Source organism: Bombus fervidus, chromosome 1, assembly GCF_041682495.2.
Source record: "Bombus fervidus isolate BK054 chromosome 1, iyBomFerv1, whole genome shotgun sequence".
Classification (NCBI taxonomy): Eukaryota; Metazoa; Arthropoda; class Insecta; order Hymenoptera; family Apidae; genus Bombus; species Bombus fervidus.
The window spans coordinates 12,666,633-12,690,487 of NC_091517.1; the positions used below are offsets into that span (position 1 = coordinate 12,666,633).

At 42.1% G+C, this 23,855-nt stretch overlaps 2 protein-coding genes across 2 annotated transcripts in view; one reads left to right on the forward strand and one right to left on the reverse strand.

Annotated features, from left to right (window-relative positions):
• Window positions 1–1,379: 1,379 nt before the first annotated feature.
• Window positions 1,380–23,855, reverse strand: part of LOC139986584 (RNA-binding protein MEX3B-like) — a 61,233-nt gene continuing 38,757 nt past the window's right edge. The window contains exon 2 of the mRNA XM_072002014.1: window positions 1,380–5,069. Coding sequence (XP_071858115.1) covers window positions 4,093–5,069 — 977 coding nt within the window. The 3' untranslated portion in view covers window positions 1,380–4,092. The remainder of the gene's footprint in view (window positions 5,070–23,855) is intronic.
• LOC139998076 (uncharacterized) lies at window positions 15,489–16,629 on the forward strand. The gene is given in 4 exon segments (XM_072022318.1): window positions 15,489–15,531; window positions 15,534–15,585; window positions 16,262–16,285; window positions 16,287–16,629. Coding segments are annotated over 4 exon segments (462 nt in total).

A 23,855-nucleotide genomic window follows, 5' to 3' on the forward strand; every position in this document is an offset into this window, starting at 1 on the left:
GCCCGTGTGAAAGTGTGTACCTAATGCTTGTGTCTATTTCGATTAACCGGTAGCTCGCGAAGAGAACGCGTTTTTTTTTACAAGAAGGAAGAGTTTTCTCTTGATTATCATTTCCTTTCGTACGAAGAGAACGACACGGGTAAAGGGGGTGGTTTTTGGGCATCAAAGTTGGCTAGGACGGGGTAATTCAAAACAAAATACATAGTGAACAAAGACATCTGCTGAACGATTAAAAAAACATTACAAAATAAAAATAATATTAATAATCATAATATTATAAAATAAAAAACGAAGGGGGTGAGTCTAGCTGAGAAACTACCGAGGCACCCGCTATACAGAGCTGCAGCTCGAACGACCGAAAAAATATCCTCTTTCTATTCGAACATCCGACAACATTGGATGACGTACATTATATATAATATATATATTTTATATGTAATATGTATTAATAATATACCTCGACTTGTTCGGAGCTGCGCCTTGAGCATATCTTCGTTTAAAAATGGCAACGATTGACAAGAAGTTTTCGACGATTTGAAGATAGAATGAAAACAGAAAAAAAAAGGAGGGGAACAGCTTTGCACAGCAGTTCCAATAACAGATAACGAGGAAGAATTACGTGAATGTGAAAGAACTAGAAGAAAGTAGAATGGGCGATAGTACTCGACATCGAAGTCAGCATAAATATAAGATAGGAGTCAAAAAAGGGGAAGTAGTTTTGTCCCTCGGCTTTTTTCAACTCTTAATGTCGAAAAATAAGAAAAAAGAAGCGGGCCAACGCGTTCATCGCGTTCTTCAGCCGATAAAGACCGTTCGTCCAGCTTTCTTTCCCTTCTGAAATAGGATTACGAAACAAACAACGAGCAACACTGTTCCTCGCTGAAAGAAGAAGAAAAAAAAGGAAGGAAGTGAATTGCAACACAATGGGACGTAAAGACGGGTACCAGCCACCCTCTCGTTCGCGTTGAACGACGAGTATCGCAATTTCTTTGCCCCAAACGCGCACGCTGGTGGCACATCCTGGAAATCACGAGACTCGTTCGTGAGGAACGCGGATGTCCACGAGGAAGGACGAGGAAAAGAGACAACGTGAAATAGTAGAATTAAAAATACACGTTCGTCCTTCCTCTAGTAGAATGACACATACTAATAGCATCCGATATATATCCATGCGATAGAATAATACAATTATGTAATAATATAATCACGGCTTGTCGAAAGAAAAGCTAAATGTACACAGGTCGTCGATCCCCATAACAAAAGATACATCAGTTTAGTTCTCTTTTGCTGGAGCAAGTTATTACTCGGATTATTACTTAGGGCCCGAAGAATACGCTCACGGGAATCGACCGACGGCGTTATTTTTTTTTTCTCTCCTTTCTTTTTTTCTTTTCTTTCCGTTGTTCTCGTTCCTTTCAGCAATCAGGGAGAAGTTGGTTCACGCGTTCCCGCGATGCACCGTATAATCTTAAAACATTTTGTTTCCCTTTAAGCGCTGTCTCCTTTTTCCTTTTTCTTTGTTTTTCGATTTTTTTCTTTTTTTAGTTTGTTTGTCTCTTTTTTTGCCTTCGCTCTTTTCTATTTTCTTTTTCTTATAGAACTCTTAATAATAATTTTCATTTATTTTGTCGCCCGGCGCGTGTAGCTGTCCCCGACCACCCGTAGTCCCGTCGACGAAACGCGCGAAAAATACAAAATCTAAATCTCCTCGATAAAATATCATCCTTCTTACTTGTCAGCCTTTTCTTTCCTGACAACATATATATATTATATATAATATATTTATTTATGCTTTTTTATATTTATATATTATTATTATTATTATTATTATTATTATTATTAATATTATTATTATTATTATTTCAATTGCTATGTCGCTTATATAAATGTAAGATATAATACTCTAGTAGCGAGGGAACCTGGGTGGGACGGGCACGCCGTTTTTAATAATACTATCATCTAAGTAATTTTGCGGCAAATCGAGGGACACGTGACCACTCACCCTGTATATTCTTTCTTTTTTTAAATCTGTTTTCTCTGGTGCGACGTGTGCCTGTTATATATAATGATGAGATCGGCTGTTTGTCTGTAATATGTGTATGTGTAATATGTATGTATAGGTATGAGTGAGCGTGTACTAGGTTATAAGTTACGTCAAATACGGGCAATTTTTTTTCGGTGATCGTTCGCTGCGATTATGTACGACGAGCTCGCAGGTCTCGAAAGTCCATCGTGTATCGATACATCTACCGATAGTGTCGCTTTCGTGAAAAGTTTTCACTTGTCATGAGATAAGAATAGTGACGAGATAATAAATATTTCAAGGATATTTTATTTGTTACGATTGCTCGATTAATCCCATAAATTATTAGCGGAAAAACTTCGAAAGCTGAACTATCGAAAGATGCACGACCATCCTCTATATCGCTTTCCATTTTGACACTGTCGTCGATTTAAATCGTTTGATTGATTACCACCAAACACACCTTGCAACCACGTGACAAACTATACTCAATTCGTCATGGAAACTTTTATAAAACATACAAAAGCATTTTTAACATGTTCTCTGAGATTCACATTGCCTGTTTGTTTAGTTATAAGGAATAATAATAATAAAGGATCTTCATACCCACTTTTTCTCTTTTTTTTTTCAAAATCATCCTGTTTTTATATTATCAGCTGTTCTTACGTCTCCATCTTTGAACCAGCAGTCACGTGATCGCAAAAGACGCGAAGAGCGTAACGATCGAGAGAGCGAATGAACACCACCGCAATTGCGCTTTTGGCCATTCAAAAGCCAAATTGTGGCTGATGAAAATCGAAACTCGTAATTTCCATAAAACGTTTAGAACGATAAACAGGACGTTTACGATGATTGGTACGCTTCCTAAATAAAAATATAGAATTCGTAAAAACTTTATTTATCAGTGTTTGCAAGCACCTTTGATATAGTGTTTCACAATGTTTCGCGGAGAATAACGTAATGGCAATTACGGTTTCAATCGTTCCATGCATCGATACGTAAAAGAAGGACAACATACAAAAATATTCAAAAACTATGAATGTTTCGTTCTCGCACGTATTACCGAAGAGCGCTGGCTCTCGTTCGTGGATTGTCAATTATATAAAAAAATAATATCTACGCTAATTAAAGTGTTGTCGATGGAGATTCGATTGATTCGATTAATTCGTTCCATTCCATTATCTAGACTGCCTTCGATTCGAAAAGAATTTGTAGAAAAATACGAGAATATACCATGACGTGAATACAATCAGCGAATGGAATGTTATTGCAATCGATATGAAACGCACTACCTTCAATACTAATTTGTATTTTATCCGAGCAAAGTAACATCTCGGTGGTCAACAGTCTCGTTACTACGAAGGTATCGAACTGTGCGCGTCAAACTTTTTCCCGATAGTTCGAAGGCAACCCCATAAGCGGCAAAGCCAAACGAATCGTCCTTCTTTCACGTAACAGAAACATGTGACGTCCACCATGATACGTACACAGAGAACCGAGTGTGTCACTCATTGCTCTCAATCACGCGTTAGCTCCGACGCCATTCATTCGACGTGTTGATCTTGTGCATAAACCTGCGAGCCAGGATATCTACTACACTTTACGTTATATACCGAGGGTAAAAGTATGAAAACGATGACAATGAATGAGCGAGTATGTTATCTTTCTTTTTAATCTCTCTTTCTCTCCCTCTCTCTCGTTCTATATATTCTTGTAGAACTTAAAAGCTGACTTCGTTGTATTCGGTCGGCGGGAACGACGCGACAAGTTAGCATTTATATCAGGGCATTCCCGGCGTGTAGAAGAGATTATTGGCAGCAGTGGAATTGAGACATTGTGCGCGTCCGCTCCCCCGTTGTCGCCGCGGAATCTCACGACCGTAGTCATAACAAACGGGGGAACACGAGGCTTTTCATATACGGAAAAATTCGGGGTGGGCGTTCTCCAGCGCCGTCGTTCCTGGATGAGCCGCCAAAAATTGAAGAGCAGACGTTTTGTTAATGGTGAGAATCGGTGTTACAGCCGCTGTACCAGGAGCCTGTAGGATCTCTGCTAGCTTTGATCGGTGCTTAAGAGAAGATGCGAAGTGCCTGTAAGACAGGCCTGGAGCAGATGGGGCAGCTAGGATCCGAACTCTCGCAGACCCGGTTGCCGCAGTCCAGGCAAAAATGATTGTGTCCGCATGGTACGAGAGCAGCGGTGACCTCCTTGTCGCCGCACACCACGCATTCCCGTCGTCCACCGCCCAACAGTGAATCCGTGGGTGACGTTGGACTCGCTGACGCCGGCGGTGATGGCCTCGACGGCAACGCAACGCCCGGGAACGACCAAATCGAAGAGGCGGACGCTGTCTGGGACTCGAACGATGGCGACTCGCCTAGTCCTTCGTCCCTTTCCATACCGGCTCCCCAAATCGCCACAAGATCGTTTAGTCCAGGTGCACCGGAACTACTAGACGAGCTGCTGCAACTTCCGCTGCTGGAAAATGCTCCGCTTGATCCGTTCGAACCGTTCGAGCCTGGTGGATCGAGGCAACCAAGGATCGAGCCCAAGCCACCGCGACAGAGCACGCTTAGCAGTTCCGAATCGTCGAGGGTCGTTCCTGTGCCGGTTCTAAGTGCTATGTGTGCCTCGATCTCGCGTCTCGCAGCCTCCACGCTTTCGGGTAGTCCGGTCACCTCGAACACAGGCTCCTTGTCACGACTGGGCGTCACTATGTAGGTATGCGTTTGATGTTGGATTCTCTTGATGGTCGCGCCTTTCGGTCCTACCACCAGCCCGACTACTCTGTACGGGACTCGTACCTGAATCGTCACGTGGCCTGGTACGGATGCTGGTGGTCCAGGAGGTGCGCCCAACAACGCGCCCAACGAGCTCTTGCGCGACGCGCGGATCTGAGAGAAATGCTCCGCGGCTGACAAGATCTCGCGCTTTGCACGGGCCACATCCTCCTTGCGTCCGGTTACCACGAACACCGGCTCCTCGCCACGCACTGGCGTCTTGATGTAAGTGTTGGTCTTCGCTCGCAGTGCTTTGATTTTACAACCTGCAATCAAACCAGAAACGATCGTTTAGTTACAAGTTTCTTGGAAACCAACATACGAAATTAAGTTTTCATCGTGTTTTTCTAAGAACGCTATTATATCGAAATGCTAAACGTAATCGATCTTCTATCCTTCTCTTTTCTTAATTAATTTTATACGCGTATCATATGAATATAGCAAGTCTTATGAATATCGAAATTTAAAGACTATCGTCCTTTCTCATTTCAAGATAAATAGCATTAGTACAAATATGTATGATTTATCTACATATCCTGCAAGTCATTCTTACGAGTCCATCCTTAAGATGAATCCTTTCCATTCACAAAACTACAACCACCTATAAAACGCAATTATACGCCGATATAAATCAAACAAATGACCAGAAGAATCATTAATCAGCAAGGGAATTGCATCTCGCCAAGACGTGCGTCCCAAGTACATATATCTTAATTCGCTCGTACCAACAACCAAGTCATCGAATTATCCTCACGACCCACGCTTCCTCCGATCTCTGCCAAATCAACCGAGAGTCTGAAAAAACTGCATCCTTCTAAGTACACGTAGCTCGCAAGCCCACGACTGATCGCAGTTCTACGGAAGGTGGTTGACGGTGTCGGTGCTCCGTCGGAGGAGCAGAGTCTTTGTCATGACGCAAGTGTCTGTACGCGGGGAACAACAGACGCATAGCGAGATCTGCGCGTGGTACGAAAAAGGAGAAGCTGTAAGAGAGCGGTGGGATGCCATGTGGAGAGAAGGAAGAAAACGACGGTGGAGAGGCAGAGAGAGGGCAGGGTGCAGGAAACTGGAAGGAAGGAGGTCCCGACCCGGTCTGGTCCTCGGTCTCGCAGACTCTCTGGCCTTGAGCCGGCGCAATGCTAGCAATGCAGGTGAACCACTCCTCTCCCTTTCCTTCTTTCGCGCTCGGCCACCTTCTGCGTTCCGTCTCCTTCCCAGCGTCCAACCTTTCTCCTTCCCGCGGCTATCCTTCGCGGTCTTCGCATCCTCCTCTCCCTTTCTCTCTCTTTCACCAACCTCCCTTTCATTCAGTTCACTCTCTCCTTCGGCGCAGCAACGAACGCGCGACACACGCGGAGCTCCCCGCCCCCGGCTTCGCATACCTTTGCCTCCTTCCTATCCGTTTCTCCGCCATCCGAACGATTCCACGTTCATTAGAGAGCATTTTAATTGCGTTTATCGAACGGTTGCCATCGTAAATCACACGACGTTTCTGAACTTGAATCGTACAGGAAAGTTGGATTCTTTCAGGTGGAAATTGGACACGGGATAGATTCGAACACGCTCGAGTGTAATCCGGATAAGTTGTCGAGATAGTACACTATATACGTATACCGTGGCACTAGAATTAGTACATTGAGCAGAGTAATAAAATTTGTAACTTTCATAATAGAAATTTTGTGGATGTACAGCAATGTTTTTTAGAAGATTCGAATGATTTCTTGCGAAATGTATGGACACAAAGATGGTTCTCTATGTGGATCGTATGCTTTTTCGTATAACTTCCATTCTGATATTGAAGTGCGATCGATGCTTATGTTATATAATTCCGTCGATTTTCCCTACTTTTCGTTTTGTGGAGATTTAGCAAATAAGCAGCTTATATAATAATTATCCTAAGAAAGTCAATCAAAATGATCGACCGAACGAGCCACGTATAAATATCACGAAACGGACTATCGATCGTAGCTTTCCACAAAGCCAAAGGGTCATCAGATAGCGTCACGCAACTCCATTTATTCGATCAAAATCGGACGACATTTTTGCTCATTGAGTAACGTACCAGAAAGGGAAAGAAAATACTGACTGAAAAAGTTCTTTGGATCGTTTAGACAGTTCCCTTGCTTGACTACGCAGTCCTTGCGCGACGCGACAATGTCACGGGCGTCCACGGCTCTTCAGGGACGGCCGCTGCGGCACAATCTTGACATCGATATGGCCTTAACTGCACGCCACGACGCGGTTCGAAGCGTTTAAACGCGAGAGGAAAGGGACATAAGTTGCGGCGCGAGGTCGTCTCGGGGGCGCGAGCGTAATTGCGACCATAACCAGAGATAGGGTCGCTCTCATCCGCTGTATTCTCCTGAATTCGGGAAATTTATCGTGGAAAAGTACCATGTTCTCTTCGTTCATGTTCAGCTTTATTTTGTTCCTTCTCGACCGACTTTTTACAAAATTCCTTAGAATTTAGAAACATAAAAATTACGATTTTATTTTACAGATTTTCTTATCCTAACTCGTTACTAGGATTCTTAATCTCTCGGGTGTTATCATTTCTTTTATCTATGTATAGATGTTACAAATAAATCACATCGTACCTATATTTGCAAGGACTGCAATCGATCTAACTGGCATTAATTTGTTTCTATTAATTTTGAATACAATAATCCTAGAGGATTTTCGTTAAAAAATGACTCGTTTAATCGATTGAAACATAAAAGTCCTTCTTTCGTTGGAAAATGAAATTAAGATTAACAAAGAAGATGGAACGACTATACAGCCGGAATTCTTGGTTTCGTTTTAATGAGAAGTTTCAGGGTAAAGAACGCAAGTTTCACCGTGAGTGTCGTTAGTCACGCAGACATAACGCTATTACTGTACTATAGAAACTGCGTAATAATAGACGACCAAGGAATTGATTACGTTCGTTAATCAAAGCGTCTCTTTCCCGACGATTTTAGATTTTGCGCTCATGCACGCGCTAGTCTTGAATCACCAGGTGAAAAGTGTGTGACGGTTGAACGCAAAAATATTTGAAGAAAGTAAGAAGAAACGCGTCTACGCATGTCTGGAATCGCTAGGGTAAATCCTGTTTCAGTTTCATCGATCACGCTTTATTTTCGGAACCCATTGTACCCAACCTTCTCTCCTGTCTCGTTTCTTCCTTCCAGCCGGTTTACCTTCGACGATTATATTCATTCAACGGTTACCCACGTTCCCGCTCCTCCACCCCTTTCACAGTTTTTCTCTCAACCGCTGAATCTCCATATACGAGACCCACCACTGTAAGGTTTGTGGTTTTTTGAAACCCTTCCCCGACGCATGCAGGTCCGATTTCGATAAACTCGCGAGACCGCGAAGGATGCGTCGCGTTAACACACCGCGGAACTTTCAAGAGACCTTGAAGAAACACGGGCAAAAGTAGCGCCCAATGGAAGGAAATTACAACGTTGCCCGCGTCTCATTACCAAACCAATTTAGTCTGCCGTTTGAAGAACGAGAAGCTGACAAACGAAAATTGGGTTCTTTCGTCCGAAATTCCCGCGACCAAAAATTACCCGACTATATATTCGTCCCACTTTCTTCGTTAACGCCATAAATTCTCTCCCAAGGATTCGATATAGCGTCGCCAGCGCGTATTTCATTTTGAGATCAGTGCGTTTGCCAAAACTATGCAATTCCTCTGTTGGTAGCTAAACGAGGTTACGATCTTCGATTAAATGGGAATGTTCTACGATCGAGAACTCGTATTATGAAAGACGAACACCGAATAACACTCGTGTGACTATTGAGTTGAAAAACGGTGGAAAAGAGGGGGGAGGTATATGGAGGGCAATTTTCATGAAAATTCTCACAATCGAAATTGGAATCGTGCGATATCGCATGCCAATGACTAGGTGCACTGGCCAGAACGTGTAGTAGCGATAAAACGCTGCGGGGGAAAGTCGGTCGTAATTCTAGCTGGCAAATTGTTAAGACGAGCTGGCCACGGCACAAGGGTAACCATTATTATCCGTAATCTGAAGAGGCATAAATTTGCCCAAGGATACAACGGCGAGATGCCTCCAGCCGACCGTAGGGTAGACGAGAAGAAAGACGTAGAAATCGAGGGGAATAAAAATTAGAGGGCTGACTAGTCTGCGGAGAACCGTTCTGTATCGGTGCCTCGTCAGACTTATAAAAATAATGTTTGATAGGATTTTGATTGAACGAAGAATTTGTTTCGTTGACCGTTATAAGACCGTTGTTAATTAAATAGACTATGCTTTGTAGATAATATATATATATATATATATATATATATATATATATATATATATATATACAGCTATATCTATGTGAATTTAAGAAATAAAAAATTTTAATTAACTATACATATATAATGTACCATAAATGTAGTTTATAAAGATATTTATGGAGACTGAAGTTGACAGATTTGAATAATTCTTTAAATCATCGCCGTTGAATTTTGCTTTTTCTTAATTTTCCCATTAATAGCAATTTTAGTATTAATAAATTCTCTATGCCAATCTAATATTGAATATTCCTCGTCATTTTAAACTTTTGACGAAGTTCCAAAATTGTACGTTTTCGTTAATTGAAATTCAATTACTAATAATAGATTTAAACCGTGCAAGTTTTCAAACGCATCAAACCGCAAGATGCTATAAAATACGACAGTGAATCGCGTAATAAACCTATCGGTTACCGTTAATTGACCATAAGCTAGGCAATATAATTTGTCCAACTACTGAATAATGTATACGGATTCAGGAATGTCAAAGAGGAACGCTCGTCCCAGTGAGTTAATAACATGTCTCGAAACGGCGCATTATAAAGTTCAACTAAATGTATAATACGATCGAGTCCAAGCATACATTCACACATTTTCATATTTTTCATTTTCGCTATCAGCTTGTTGTAAAATTCATTATCAACTACGCACGTAAAACTTCGATATTCAACTCCCTTGGCACAATTCAAATCGTTTACAGACACTGTGAATTATGCGATTTACAAGCATGATACGGAAGAATGAAAGCTTCGTATAAATACCTCTAAAAATAGTCGACCTTCGTTAAACTAGAAATTCCTTAACTACCATTGCATAAGCAACAAATATAACTCTCGTAAATACACTCGAGATTCTCCGACATTAAATCTCTGCAATTTCGGCTCGATAATCTTTATACAGTTAGCTAGAAAGTTCGAAGGATAACTCTTGACTAGACTTTGTACTTCCATGCATTTATAGCATATTAAATTTGAACGTGCGCAAGTTCACACAATGCAGATAAATATAGACATATTTATAAGGCACATATATAGATAAGATATAAATATAACATTCAGAGATGCATAAAGCATCGAAACTAGGCAATAATATTTCGTAAATGAAGCAAATTCCTATTTAGGCTCCACTTTTTTTAGCTGTATCCATAAAAATATAATCGAAATCCGCGGTTTATTGCTGGTATACAAGCTTAACACTTCTAAAAAGAAATAGTAACGAAAATCATAAACTGACGTTTGGAGTCAGAGGTAACCGCGATCGATGATCGTTTTTCATCGCAAAACGGCACATGAACGACGGATAGGCCGTCGAGTTTCCGTTTATCCAAGCTTCTCCCTCGTTCCGGAAATTCGCCTACAGCGAATTAGGGCGGTTCGGTTGGCTAAATAACTCTGAGAAGGCAGGTGGACGAGGATCGGTATAAGCACACCGATAGGAGTGGCATTCACGAGCACATGCATCCGAAGAACAGCCGGGAGGAAATGAGAAATGGAAAGAAAGAAGAGGCAGAAAAGAGGACGAACGAAGACACGCTGTTAAAGAAGAAGGCAATATCGTCGACTACGACGACGACGACGAAGAAGTAGAAGGTTGCTCCTCGTGGTCGAAGAAGGTGGCTGCTAACTCGATGGTGGTACCGATGGTTGTAGTAGTGGTAGTTCGGATGGAGGAAGAGAAGGTGGGGCGTGGGTCGCAGACAGTTGAAGGGCCGCGGCCAAGGTGAGGTGAGACGAAGAGAAAAGTGAGTGGAAGAGAAAGAGGAGTGAAAGAGACTGCATCGAAGAGAACGCAAGGCGCCTTTTGCCTTTGTCTGCCTCTATCGAAGGGACCAGAAGGGACGAAAGAGAGGATCGACCGGGACCCGAGCAGCTCGACCCGATCCTTCGTCCTTTCTTCGTCGTCGAATTCTTCTTCTCCTTTTTCTTTCACATCTTTTTGCACGCACCGCGAAATCGTAAAGGACGAAAAGGGAGTAATAGGTTCGGCAGAATGTTCGACTTCGGTCTCGAGATGAATTATGCTCGTGATTCGAACCGTCGATCGTCCGGATACACGCTACGACCCGAAGCTTTCCGATCGTACGAATGATTTAGTCGATCTGGTTACACGTTCGCCATGATGCTACTATAGCAGCAACGGAACGTTGATCTGGTTGAAAGGATCGAGAACCGACCGTTCTAGAAAATGTATATATATGTAATACGCATAAAATTCGTAATAAAGGTGGACATCACTTCGGCTGTATGTCTACGGCATCTCGTTGTGATGTCGCAAAACAAGATTCGTTATTCTGTTGATTTCTTTCTTATTCATTCAAGGTGCCATTCACGTAGCCGATGCACGTGAAGCACGTGGTCTGTTCTCCGGTCGAGTACAATACCGAGCAAAGCCCTCTCGGGAGTGCAGTTTGGACCTTCTATTCCCACGATACGTCACTCTCCCTCGAATGACGTTGCTGAAATCTGCAGCAGCCGCTAGTAGCAGCGGCTCTCTTTCCAGAGGCCGCTGGATCAATAGTTACACGCTTCTATAGCCGGCAGCTGGATTATATACGCGTCTTAGAAACTAGCGGTCATAGTGTACCGTTCGCACACATTGGTCGACGTTATCGACAGATTTGCGATATCTACACACTGAACTTGCCAAGCTCGTTACTTTGATCCGACCACGTTTCCACCGGCCATTATATAGAGCATCGATTACGCGTCTACGATTGATCGATATCAAAATTCCGATCGTTCGCGAAGCTGTTCCTGACATTCTCCGCTTTGTATGCTCCCTCCGTCCGTTGCATTTCGTTCAAATTCCTACGTACGAGGCTACTGACGATGTTCCGAGTATAAGGTTCCAAAAAAGGTCACTTCTCCGGTTGAGACACAAAAATTCTGTAGCTACCATACTTCTTAGAAACGCACAAGGTAGTACGTTTTCAAGCGTAGGAAGGAGGAGGGAAAAAGGTCATGTAAGAGGGTCAGAAACTCGGAGGGCCATCAGCTGGTCTTTTGCTTTAATTACAGCCACCAAATGCCTCGCCTGAGAGATACTCGTCGTTTCCTCGACGACTGGCCGACGACCGTGGGCGGTATCGATGTAGACGACCCGAAAAAGACCGCTAAGGATCGGAATCGTTCGTTTACCTCTCGTTTTACTGATTTAGCCAGCCATGAATGTCAGCGAACGAAAGTATTACTGATGCCATTTTAAATCTAACATCAATCTTCAATATTCTTCAATATCATTCTCAACCATGACTCCTAACATATCTCTTTCTAAGTTCTTAAGTCTATTCTCATTGTATTTTTGTATAATTGATTAAACTTGCTAGTTTAGTTCACTCACAGTTACAACAAAAGATATCTATATAATAAGAGATATACACTATATAAGAGATATCCTTAATATAACTATGGTTGTTTCAATATCCTTGCTTATTTCTCGTTTTGTTTTCGTCTCTAAATATTTTGTTGAAACGCATAAACTCGAAAAACCCACGATTGTGTCAGTAATAAATCTTAAGAGTCTTGTTGCCAAATTTCTGATACCTAAGAACGTTTAACAATACGATATAAAATATTTTACCTAATACTTTCGTACAGTAAAAGTCACTGCTAAATAGCGTTATTTTAACTACGCTATTTACGAACCATAAATAAGATATCCAATAATTTTTCAAACCTGTTCGACATAAGTATCAACGACCCGGTCCCAAACCGGAAAATACGCATTCCAATGACTAGAAAAAGCTACGTTTGCCACGTTTATAACACAAAACGAATGTGAAACGATGTTCAGATACAAGGCGCTCCGGTCGCTACATGGCGTAGTAAGTTTATTTAGGATTGTGGGCCCTTAAAGTAGCGGTACCCTTTGGCGTCTCTGGACATTCGTGCGTCGGTACGTCTGCTCGTGGGGCACGAGCCGCGTGGATATCACGAGTTTCTCAGGCAGGTCAGTGAAACTGCGCCGTCAAGTTGAAGGCCAACACCCCCACAATGCAACGGCCGAGTACCACCGCTCGCCCCACTACCTCACCCGATCCTCAACCACTTTATTCTCTCCTCCCTTCCGCGCCATATCGTCCCTTCCTCGTCACGTCGCCTCTCGGTTTCCCCCTTCCTCCCGACATGCTGGCCAAGTCGCTGGAACATCCGAGGAAACTCCAATAACGCCGATAAACTCGCGAGTCACGAGTGTTGGTTGCTCGTGACGGAGACTAGGCTAAAAACGAGCAACGGCACGTCGATCGCATGGCTGGCTTCCATTTATTTCCATCAATCTTTCTCCTTTTTATGGAACATTAATCATGGAGTTCGTAGAAAAATACGAACTCTAAATAGACTGTGCTAACGTAGAATAGCTTAATGAATTAGTTACTAAAGAGATTTGATTATACGTAAGTGCAACTGAAGTAGAAAAATTTCAAACTCGTGGAACAAGTAGCCACAACGTGATCAACGTGCACCACGTCCGACGCACGGTCATGGTGATATCTACTAGCTTCCAGGAAAACTAGTCACTGATTGGTCGAACTCAGCGCCAATCGTAGACGTCCTTTGAACGTGAGCATAGCTGGCTGAGTTTAGGTACGAATGTACAAACGAGTGGTCATTCGTGCGCCGACCACCGAGTTGTACGGATGCATTGCGCAGGTGCGTACTTATGTACATTCTTGTTACTATTTCCCTTTCCCCTCTCTTCCTTTCTCGACTTTCCTCTTTACATACACGTTTCCCTTCATCACCCCCTCTGACCCCTTTCGAAGGCCAGAAATTCCAGCCTCTTCTTGAAATAGATCGATGACACTCGTCTGAACAATCCCGTGCGTGTGCACGCATCGTTTCGTTATGCGTAGCTCTCTTCCTCGCGCGTGTGCACGGTCGCGTCTATACACGATCTGTAAATGCATCTACATGTATATACATGCAAGCGGTATCCACGTGTACATATAGATACATACATGTATGTGTGTGTATATATATATATATATACATACGTGTCTTGCTCGCGACTCTCTCGGGGCCGATGTCTCTGAAATAACCGAGCGAGGCACACTCGCCGGACAGGGGGATAAGGTGCAATGCACGCACCCGTTCACTGTGGCCTCTCTTTCTCGCGTCCTCTCTTCTACCCTCCCACCGCCAATGTCTCCTTCTGCCACGTTTCCTTCTTTCTTCGTCTGTCAGGCACAGCGTCTTTTTTCCCTTTCCCTCGCGCAGCCGCTGCAACTGCAGTTGCATCCGACAGTGTCTCGAATGGCAGTGGGGGTCACACTATATTAAGATTGAACTCCACTGACACGGCCGCCCAACTGCGTTCATTCTCCTCCTACTCTTTCTTCTCCTATCTTTCTCTGTCTGTCCCGTGACCAGCCTTTCTTTCTTCTCCCTTTCTTTCCAACCGCGCACGCTATGCCTATCTCGCCGACCCCTCTCGCTCTTTCTCACTCTCTCTTTCTCTATCCGATACGTCCGCTATCCGGCCCGATACGCGACGACTGTACCAGTGTGTGTTTCGTGTTCCATAGAGAACGTTCTAGACACATACACGCTGCTATACACGTACTCACACATAAGAAAGGATACACATTGTGCGCCGTCTCGGGGTCTCGCGATAGAAAAATCAGATTACGAAAGACCGTTGATTTTCTACCGCGGGAACGTGTTACGTGTCGTCGGAAAGGGTGCGGAGGAAATGGCTAGCTTGGTCACGCTGCAACGAAGGACGCGGTACTTACTCGCAGGCCGAGGGACTCGCGGATGCGCACGGGTGCTCGTGCAAAGACGATATGGAAACAACGTTCCAGTAAAAAGTACTTAGGGGAATCGAGTTATTATCTCTGCCCCTTATTTTCTCCTTTTATCTGTCGCTATATTACCGTCCAAGAAGTAGGAATTTAGATTCCATCGATTTCTCAACCTCGAGTACACCTCCTACTCAAAATAGGTTCCGATTACCATTTAATGTATCTTATCCGTTCATCGAAACGGAAGACGTCGTCTTCGCAACCATCATCCCGCTCCTTGGTAAATATCGATTTTCATCGCCACCGAAGAGCAGCGATATATCGAACGAGGGAGCGATAGCAAACGACTTAAATCGTGTCTCGAATATCGCGAAGTTTACGGGACACGGTTGTCTCCTGTCCTCCATTCACGGTCAGATCAGTTTTCTCGACTACGATATACCACCGCCGGCGGCCAATTATCTTACGCTGGGCGCAGTTAAAGTTGAAACCAATATGGAAGAAAGTTGCAAAATAACGAGCCATGCTTAACTCGTGGCCGATGATTCATTATTGTGGTTCATGGGGGGGGGGATTGTATTCTCCACGGGACTTATGCGGACAGCATGGTTCAGTTATAATTACACGATATTGGATGTCACGATATTAATGAGCCACGGCGGATATAATGGGACGTGCTGCCCACCGTGGAAGCCACTCCGCCCAACGAGTGGCTCTCCCGATCGTTCTCGAGAGAAACCGAAGGGTGAGTCATTCGTCGATCGACCTACCTCAAACCTTTGCCGACCGGACGACCGGAGACATGTGCTTCTCCATCTCTGTTTCTCCCTCTCCCACTGTCTTCTCTCTGTCAGAAGACAGGTAGCACACCATAGCGCCCATCAGCCATATTAGATTTTCTCCTCCACGCTTTTGCGACAATACGTGCAAACGTATTCCTCTCTTGAGAATATCAGCGAGTCTTTCGTCGTTCGTCAAGAATATAAACATAAACTCAGCAAATACATAGAAGCGGTTCGATACTTTTGTTTCGAGGTGGAGGGACGATCGAGACGGCGCTGCTCGTTGAGTGGATTGTCTTGTAAACCTTTTCATTGAAATATGAAACCAGGCGCCTAGCATTGTATACGTATGTTTACCTTGTCGACAAGTATTTATTGGCCGGCAAGAACACGCGTCTCGTGTTTGAATGATTTAGCTACTTTCGATAGTTGCTCAACCAGTCCTCTTGAAATATAACGTGAATTTCTTTTTCTTCCCCTTTTTTCTTCAAAATAACAAACTAGTATTTTTCATTTTCGAAGAATATTCCGTCTTTCTTCCGTCATCGAAGGTCCCAAAAGTCGACAATAGCATGAAATGGTGCAGAGCAACTCTTTGTTTGTCGCTACATATGTGCTCCAGCAATATTTTCCGTGCAGCATGTAGAACGTTAAGCTAGGACGGCAAAGCCGGGGATAAATCGATTACAACCGAACGTCAACGAAACTGTCCCCTGACCTGGAAGAAGGGTAGGAAAAGTGCGCGACCCCTCAAGCCAGGGGTATGCCCCATCAGCTGTGCCTCCAGCTGTAGGCCACTTCGAATGCAAAAAAGCACGCCGAGGAAGGGGGGGAGGGTGAGAACTGTGGTTCGAACGTGTATCGATCAAAGACTGGTCTCTCTTCTCTCTCTCTCTCTCTCTCTCTCTTGCACCATTTTCTCTCTACAGATGAGATTCGTTCCCGAGGGAGCAAATAAAATGGCACGAGACACGACCAGTTACCCGCTCCTCCGGCTTAAACGTTAGCCAACCCCACGCGATCCTTTTTCTCCTCCTTTGTTCTTCGCCCTATTTCGCGGAGTTTCCTCGTCCTTCCACTTCGTCTCGGGGCTTTATGCGATATCTCATTCCCATCGACCTGACAACGTTCCCCTATTTCGTTGGGGCTGTCTCAAGGTTCGGAAACCTCGAAAAGTCGATGAAATTCGACGCTGGGACGCGAGGTTCTCATCGAAAACTCGAAACAAGACGCCTTTTATACGTGGCGCGTTCTACTACTTCGTTTCTTCTGAGAAGTTTTTACGTATTTGAATTTACAGCGGTGAATATTTTCTACGTGACACATTCTATTACTTTGTTTTTTTTTTTTCGTGTTTTGTAATATTTATGTATCTAAATCTAGGGTAATATCTTCTATGCGATGCATTCTACCATTTTGTTTTTTCCTTGTTTTGTTACTGGAACCTATACTGAGTAATTTTTATATATCTAAATCTGGGTAGTATTTTCTATGCAACGCATTTTACTATTATTTTGTTTTTTTCCTTGCTTCGTTGCTGCATCCTATTTTGAGTAATTTTTGTGTAGCAAGTCTGGGATGATGAGTACATATAGGGTTCGCTGAAGAGATATTCAACCTCCTGGGAAAGGGAAGCCTCAGGGAGTCTAATACTTTGGAAAATGAACGAGTATTTCTATAAAGATTGATGGAGAATACGTGATCTGAATAATATTTGCCAATAAGAGTGCTAAACCTACTGAATAGATGAATGATTGAACTTTTGTTGGAAATATTCTGTGTGAGAACGCTTATGAAAATATACGGTAAAGAGTAATGATTCTAAAGGCATAATGTTCCTGTGTTTACATAAAGACAATCAAAAGGGTACCTTTTCAATCGAGTATGCTGTCAGGAAGGAGTAAGCAGTAAGAACGTCATGGATCAATGTATATTTAACGCAGAATAGCTAGTATATTATACTGAATATCTAACTTACATAACACGTTAGAGCTTTTAAGATATTGGATACCTGATTGACATCGAGTCACAAAGTAATCTGAATGGATGACTTTCAAATTATTTCAGTAGACTCCATGGATGGCTTTCATAATGCACGCATTATTGTGTCAATCTTTCATGAATCTAAGTAATAAAGTGTGCATTTTAACAATGCTGAGTAACATCTAGAAATAAATGATTCACTGAATGTTAATGTCTGCTTGATTCAAGGCACTACCTGTATCACGATCACTTCCTTTAAATAAATTTAAGACTGTTTTTAAATTAACTGAAATTTGCACCTGATTCCTAGTAACTTACGAAGATACCACGTACTTATTTTCTACTTCTTTACAAGGGAACAGTATTTCTATTCAAAATAATTAAAAAGATGAAGTTTTACCTCATAGATATTATAATGTACACTTTATTTTAATTATTTTATATAGTTATCTATCTAAAACAAAGAGAGAAGAGTAGAAGCAGAAGACAAGGACGAAGAAAAGTGTAATTATTGGGAAATAAAATACAAATAAAGAAACATAGATAAGTAATGAATGATGGAACAAATGTAGAAGTAAATGTAGAAATAAATAAATTGTGATGGGCAGAATATTTACATAATGGTAAAGTAATGAATTGAAACAATTTTACGCTACTGTGATTATCTATACGTTAGTTTTAATTTTCTTTTATATTTGTAAACCATGCGAAACCAAATCCAATTTCTGAGCCATCAGGCTGAAATAAATAAATACGATAACACATGTTATCATGATGTTTTCACAATACATACAATCCGCGGTTTAATTGGCCAACAATCGATTTCCTATCATCTGACCATCAACGCAACTTTCGACAAACGATCTACCGAGACGATAGTAACCAACATTTGATGGACTAGTTTCCCTGTTCACCGAAGTCAAGCGGCATTTGTAGAGTGCAAGAAGCGCGGGAGCGCGCACGTAACACGGCGAATGCGTTCAGGCAAAGCGTTAATATGCGCGCCGCGTGTATACGTCGCCGGCAAAAAGCGCGCGCGACTTATACGCGATCGACAAACATAGAAATTACGGATATAAATCGACCACGATCGGCCATGACAATTCCACGGATCGTACGCGTGAGCGCGAGCGCAGTTTAACCACGAAGCAAGAAAACGGGCACGTTCTCGGTCGTCGAGTTACCTGGCTCTTTCAAAGCAGAAATTACTCACGAGCAGGAGCGAAGAGGCATCGAGAACTTTAGATGCGTTCTCTGATCGCATGCTTCGGCTAGAGAAACTGCGCGTAACCTGAACGAAGGGAAGTCCAGGCGGTATACGGCGCACGTAAAACGTACGCACGCGATTTCCTGAGAGGCGAGCAGATGCAAAAACCGTGAGGAGCTCCACGTAATTTGTATACGCTAAGTTTACGTTGAACCACGACAAAAAGTGCCGCGAGAATTTACGCGTCGCGGTTATTCCGCCAACGATGGATTAATCGCTGGTTTTGCAAGGCTACCACCAGCGGCTGACGCCTGCCAACGTATCTGCCCCCTATGAATTCCCATTTCGATTACTCGGTTCATCGTAAACGAAACTCGCATAAACTTTTACACCGTGCTGACGTTATACCGGTCAATGCGTTATAACGTGTACACTGTGTACACGCCGTATAGATTGACCTACCACGCCAGACACGCCTATGCAACGGTATATAGAAATTTATAGGACACGAACAAAAGTTACTCGCTGTATAAACGTGGCTCAACTTTCCCTCCGCCGCTGGCAAAAATACTCGACCCAGCGAAAATTAATTTCCACAAGATCTCCGGAGACGCGGGAGGCCTCCATTCGCAGCAACGAAATTCCTGCGAATCGGCGTGCTGACGATTATCCGTGACAGGACGTCTGTAATTTACTACAATGTTCTTATGCATTCTGGAACCTCGCCTCTGTCATTTGCTTCGCGTTGAAAGCCAGGTAACAACGACTGCGAACCGCGATCCACCGCAAATATGTATTTCGAATTTCCGTCAAAAAATATGCATCTTCTTTGTCTCGTTCGAATCGGATGGGCGCTTTCTGTGTGGTTCACGTGGATCGAGAGTTGCTCTGCAGAGCGTCAACGTTGAAAGTGAGTCTCGTGAAGCCTCGTACCGCGACATTCCTTCCATTCGCTACACGAGGGACAATCGACCAGTCGCGTCTGGCGAGGGCACGTGTGAAAACGGAGATGACGAAGAGAAGAAGAAACGCACAAACCGGGTAGACGTTGTTCGTCACGACACGGTTGACTCAGCGCGACTCGTCTTGTCTCTCGGCTCGACTCTTGTAAGCCGACTCTGTTAGTCGAGTCGACTCGGCGCATAAATAATCGTGTGAAAAAATCCAAGCCGGGGGGGCGCCTCCGAGTTGTGATGTTAGGGCTCGCGCGCGCGACTAGCATTTCCTGTTTCGACCCTTTAACCACCGATGGGTATAACTAATTACTTTCGCGTCTCTCTCAGCCGCTGCTGCGCTCGTTATTTATGCCGTCGAAACATTGCGCTAATAAATCTGGGGGAGGGTATGCGCTAAAGATAATTTGTATCGATGAAGGGTGGACAGTAAAATACGAGGGTCGTTCGGTAACTAACGGCGAATTCGTTGCTGCATTTTTATCCCCTCGTTAGCGTCGCGTCGAGTTTTGCCTCTTGCTCTTTTACAAACTGGGCAACACCATCGATAATGTGTCTTTGCAACATTTTTCCATATGCTACCCATACCGCAAGTATGAAATATGTATGTAGTTATGTGTCTTACAGAAGTACTGAAATTCCTTTAGAGTATTTGAAGTTTTCGATCGATGTTAGAAATCTCTGTTATTAATGCAGATTCGTGAGAAAATTCCATAGGATTGGATATCGATTCTGGTAAATGTAGTTAATTATTAATGATCGAATCCTCTAGGATAATGTTAAATAGCATAATCGAGATACTTCTGATCAGCTGTGTAATTGGAATAGTAGTGTTAATGGAACGACTAATGAAACTAGTTCTTGTTGATAGGTTCGCGTAAATCGTTACATACATCATTAGTAAGTGGTGATAATTACGTACATTAGTAACATATGCAATAGACGTATATGATCGATGAACGAAAATTTCTAATAATTGCTGCTCTGAAATATATATATTCAACGTTAATAGAAATACACTAACAAAGATTTATTACAGGGTATGTGTCAATTAAAGGCTAACAATTCTAAGATTGTAAGACGAATCCAGGAAACAATAAAACAATAAGAAAAGCAATTAAATAAGACTACAATGGAACACCGTTTACTGAAGCGAAATTTTAAGTACTCCCTGATTAATGGCATCACTGCAGATTCAATTCATTTGTTTAAATTCTCAACTCCTGTTCATCTATACGTAAAATTATAAAATCAATGAATTTTCATGATATATAAAGTATATGTGTCGAAACAGGCGAACACATTTTCCAGCACATTTTTATGATGAAATACTTGGACAAAAAGTCACAGAAGTGGAAGAAGTTTTCTGAGGAACTTATGGAGTCTGTGCGTTGCACGAGTCTAACATCTTTCGAAAGGACAGCCTCTATCGTGAAATTCAGCATATAAATAATGCATACACCGTGCAATGATTACGAAAGCCGCAACGCACGCGTCAGCCACGAGATTTCTGCGATCGAAGATCCGGACCGCTATTGAATTCGCCTACTTCGCTAGCGATCTTGCAAAAATCACGCTTCGCAAATCCGATTCTCGGAATTCGACGACGATGTTCGTGACCCAATGATGTAGAACAAGATACGCGTCTTATTTTACTTGGAAAGCACCCCTAAGCTGTAAGTACGCCGCGGAATCGGTAATCAGCTACGACTACACATCGGAACGATTTAATCGTCCGTGTCAAATTGATATTATTTGTCACGCCAAGAGAATCGCAAATGTTTCAGAAGCGTTTGTGCATCAAAGATTCAAGTGAAACTGTTGATGAAGAGGTGATATAAAATTAGTGCAGACGTAATATTTCCGGAAATGAAATACACGTTAGAAACGATACTGTGTAACGTGTTTTAATTTAACACCTGAACTGGCACAGTGGTGAGAATGATGAATTCGTAATTGTTCAGAGGAATTTTACAGCTTTGGTGCATTATTGGAGACTAATAATTCTTCGTAAAATATATAAATAGAAGCTGGTGTTTCTCGTTACATTATGTATTTTTTCACAAAGCTTCCATTTCCATTTCTTTAATACAAGTGTCATATTATAGTTTAATCGTCGATAACTCTAACGTGAAATTATTAGAAGCATAGGGAGGACTTTCTACGAAAATTCGACTTTCACAATTTTTTCACAGCCATTTGTATCAAATGTTTCGTCTGGATCCCTCAATCAGACTATCAATGTATCAAGATATATTCCAAATTCAATAGCAGGATATTTCGAAACCTGCTCTGTGACTAAAAGGAAACAGTAACCCACGTAAACGAGATTTCGATCTTTGCCAGGTAGCAGTTTGCTCTTTATTTGCGGAATAAGGTCATGGGTATAATTATGTAACACGAAACACTTTTTTCCCTTTTTTTCTTTTATTTTTAATCCCGACCAAAAAAAATTGAAGCAAGGAAGGACGGAGATCGACAAGGCCGTGTTTCGTTCGCGCCATGTGACTTATTACTTGAAAGACCACTCGGTATAAGACGGCGTAAAATAAGGTGCGCACGATAGCGGTTATCAGTGGTATATAATGAAGGGGAGAAGACACGAAGAGTAGGAATGATGAAGAGGGAACGCGAAACAAACGGGACGAGTAGAAGGGAGAAAATGAAGGAACACACACCCGGTGGTACAAAATTTGCGGGTCTTGAGCGAATTTACAATGGGAAATCGTAAGCCATACTGGCATACTACGGTTACGTCGTCGGTCAGCGTTAACGACGCAGATAACGTTCGTTGTTCATTCAGGTTTATGTGAACTGGTTGATGAATGTTAAATGTTAAGTCTTTGCGGTCCGCTTCACATTCGACGTTTTATCGTGACTGATTTATACAGAATGAGTAAAATTCTAAGGCTCTTTAGAATTTCGATGCAGTTGTATATCTTCGTGATTATTCTTCGTGTGTTTATATATATCGATATATTTCTATTAAATAAAAATTTTTTAACGAAGAACGTACATATTTTAGATATTAAAAGGAATGAAACTAAATACAGTGTTGAGATCAGATCGATATATAGCCAACGAAACCAAAGCCAAAAAACGACTAGGCATAACATCGTTCATATTGGTTGAAACAACTTAAAATTTTATCAATGCAGACATATTATTTACTTGACTTGAAATACTCTTTCGAGTTTCTACGGTCATTCACATTACTAGGCTGTGGATATTTATCTATGTATTTATGGGAAATGCAAATGTGCAAAACTTGTACAGAGCGTATTTTACATAATATGCAAAAATGTAGAAAATATTCAAAATGGAGGATACTTGTTATAATATTATATCTGGAGGGTAAAACAAGCCTCTATATTCTTTAATTTATTAATTTACATTCTAAATTCATATTTCCATATATATATTCCACCCATTCAGATAATTTCAGTTAATTCAATTAATCAAATTAGCTGATTCTAAATATACATCTTGAATTCAAATAATTCAGAACATTTATCTCATAATTCAGAGCCTGTTATTTTAGTTCGGTTCAAATATCCTTTCAAATAAGATTGAGAATTGTTCTTTTCTTGCTTTAAAAGAAACAGAGATTAGAACTAGATAACAATGTTATCTACAGATACTACTACTAGATATCAATGTATCGTACTATATATACATATATATATATATCATCAATGTTATTTCCTGCTTACTGATATTGATTCCCTAGGCCAAGTAGACTTCCGGTATACACGTCGTTGTAGATAACCAGCCTCCATTAGATGATATCTACTTGAATTCAATGGTTCGATTCAACTGTGAACACAAACTTGAAGGCAAAATCAAGTGTCCTAGATTCAAATTATCGAATTCGAGTGTCTCGAATTGAAATTATTAAATTTGAAGGTAGCTCGAGTAATCTTCTGAACGATGCTTAAAATGAACGTTTGATCTGGCCGAGCGTGTACAAGCAAGAAGATGGATACTTGTGGGCTGTTGCTCGACTTCGAAAGTCGAGAATCGAACGAAATCGACCGGGTCTGCACCTGCTGTCGAAGTTTACGGCCACGATAATGAAGATTTTCACTGG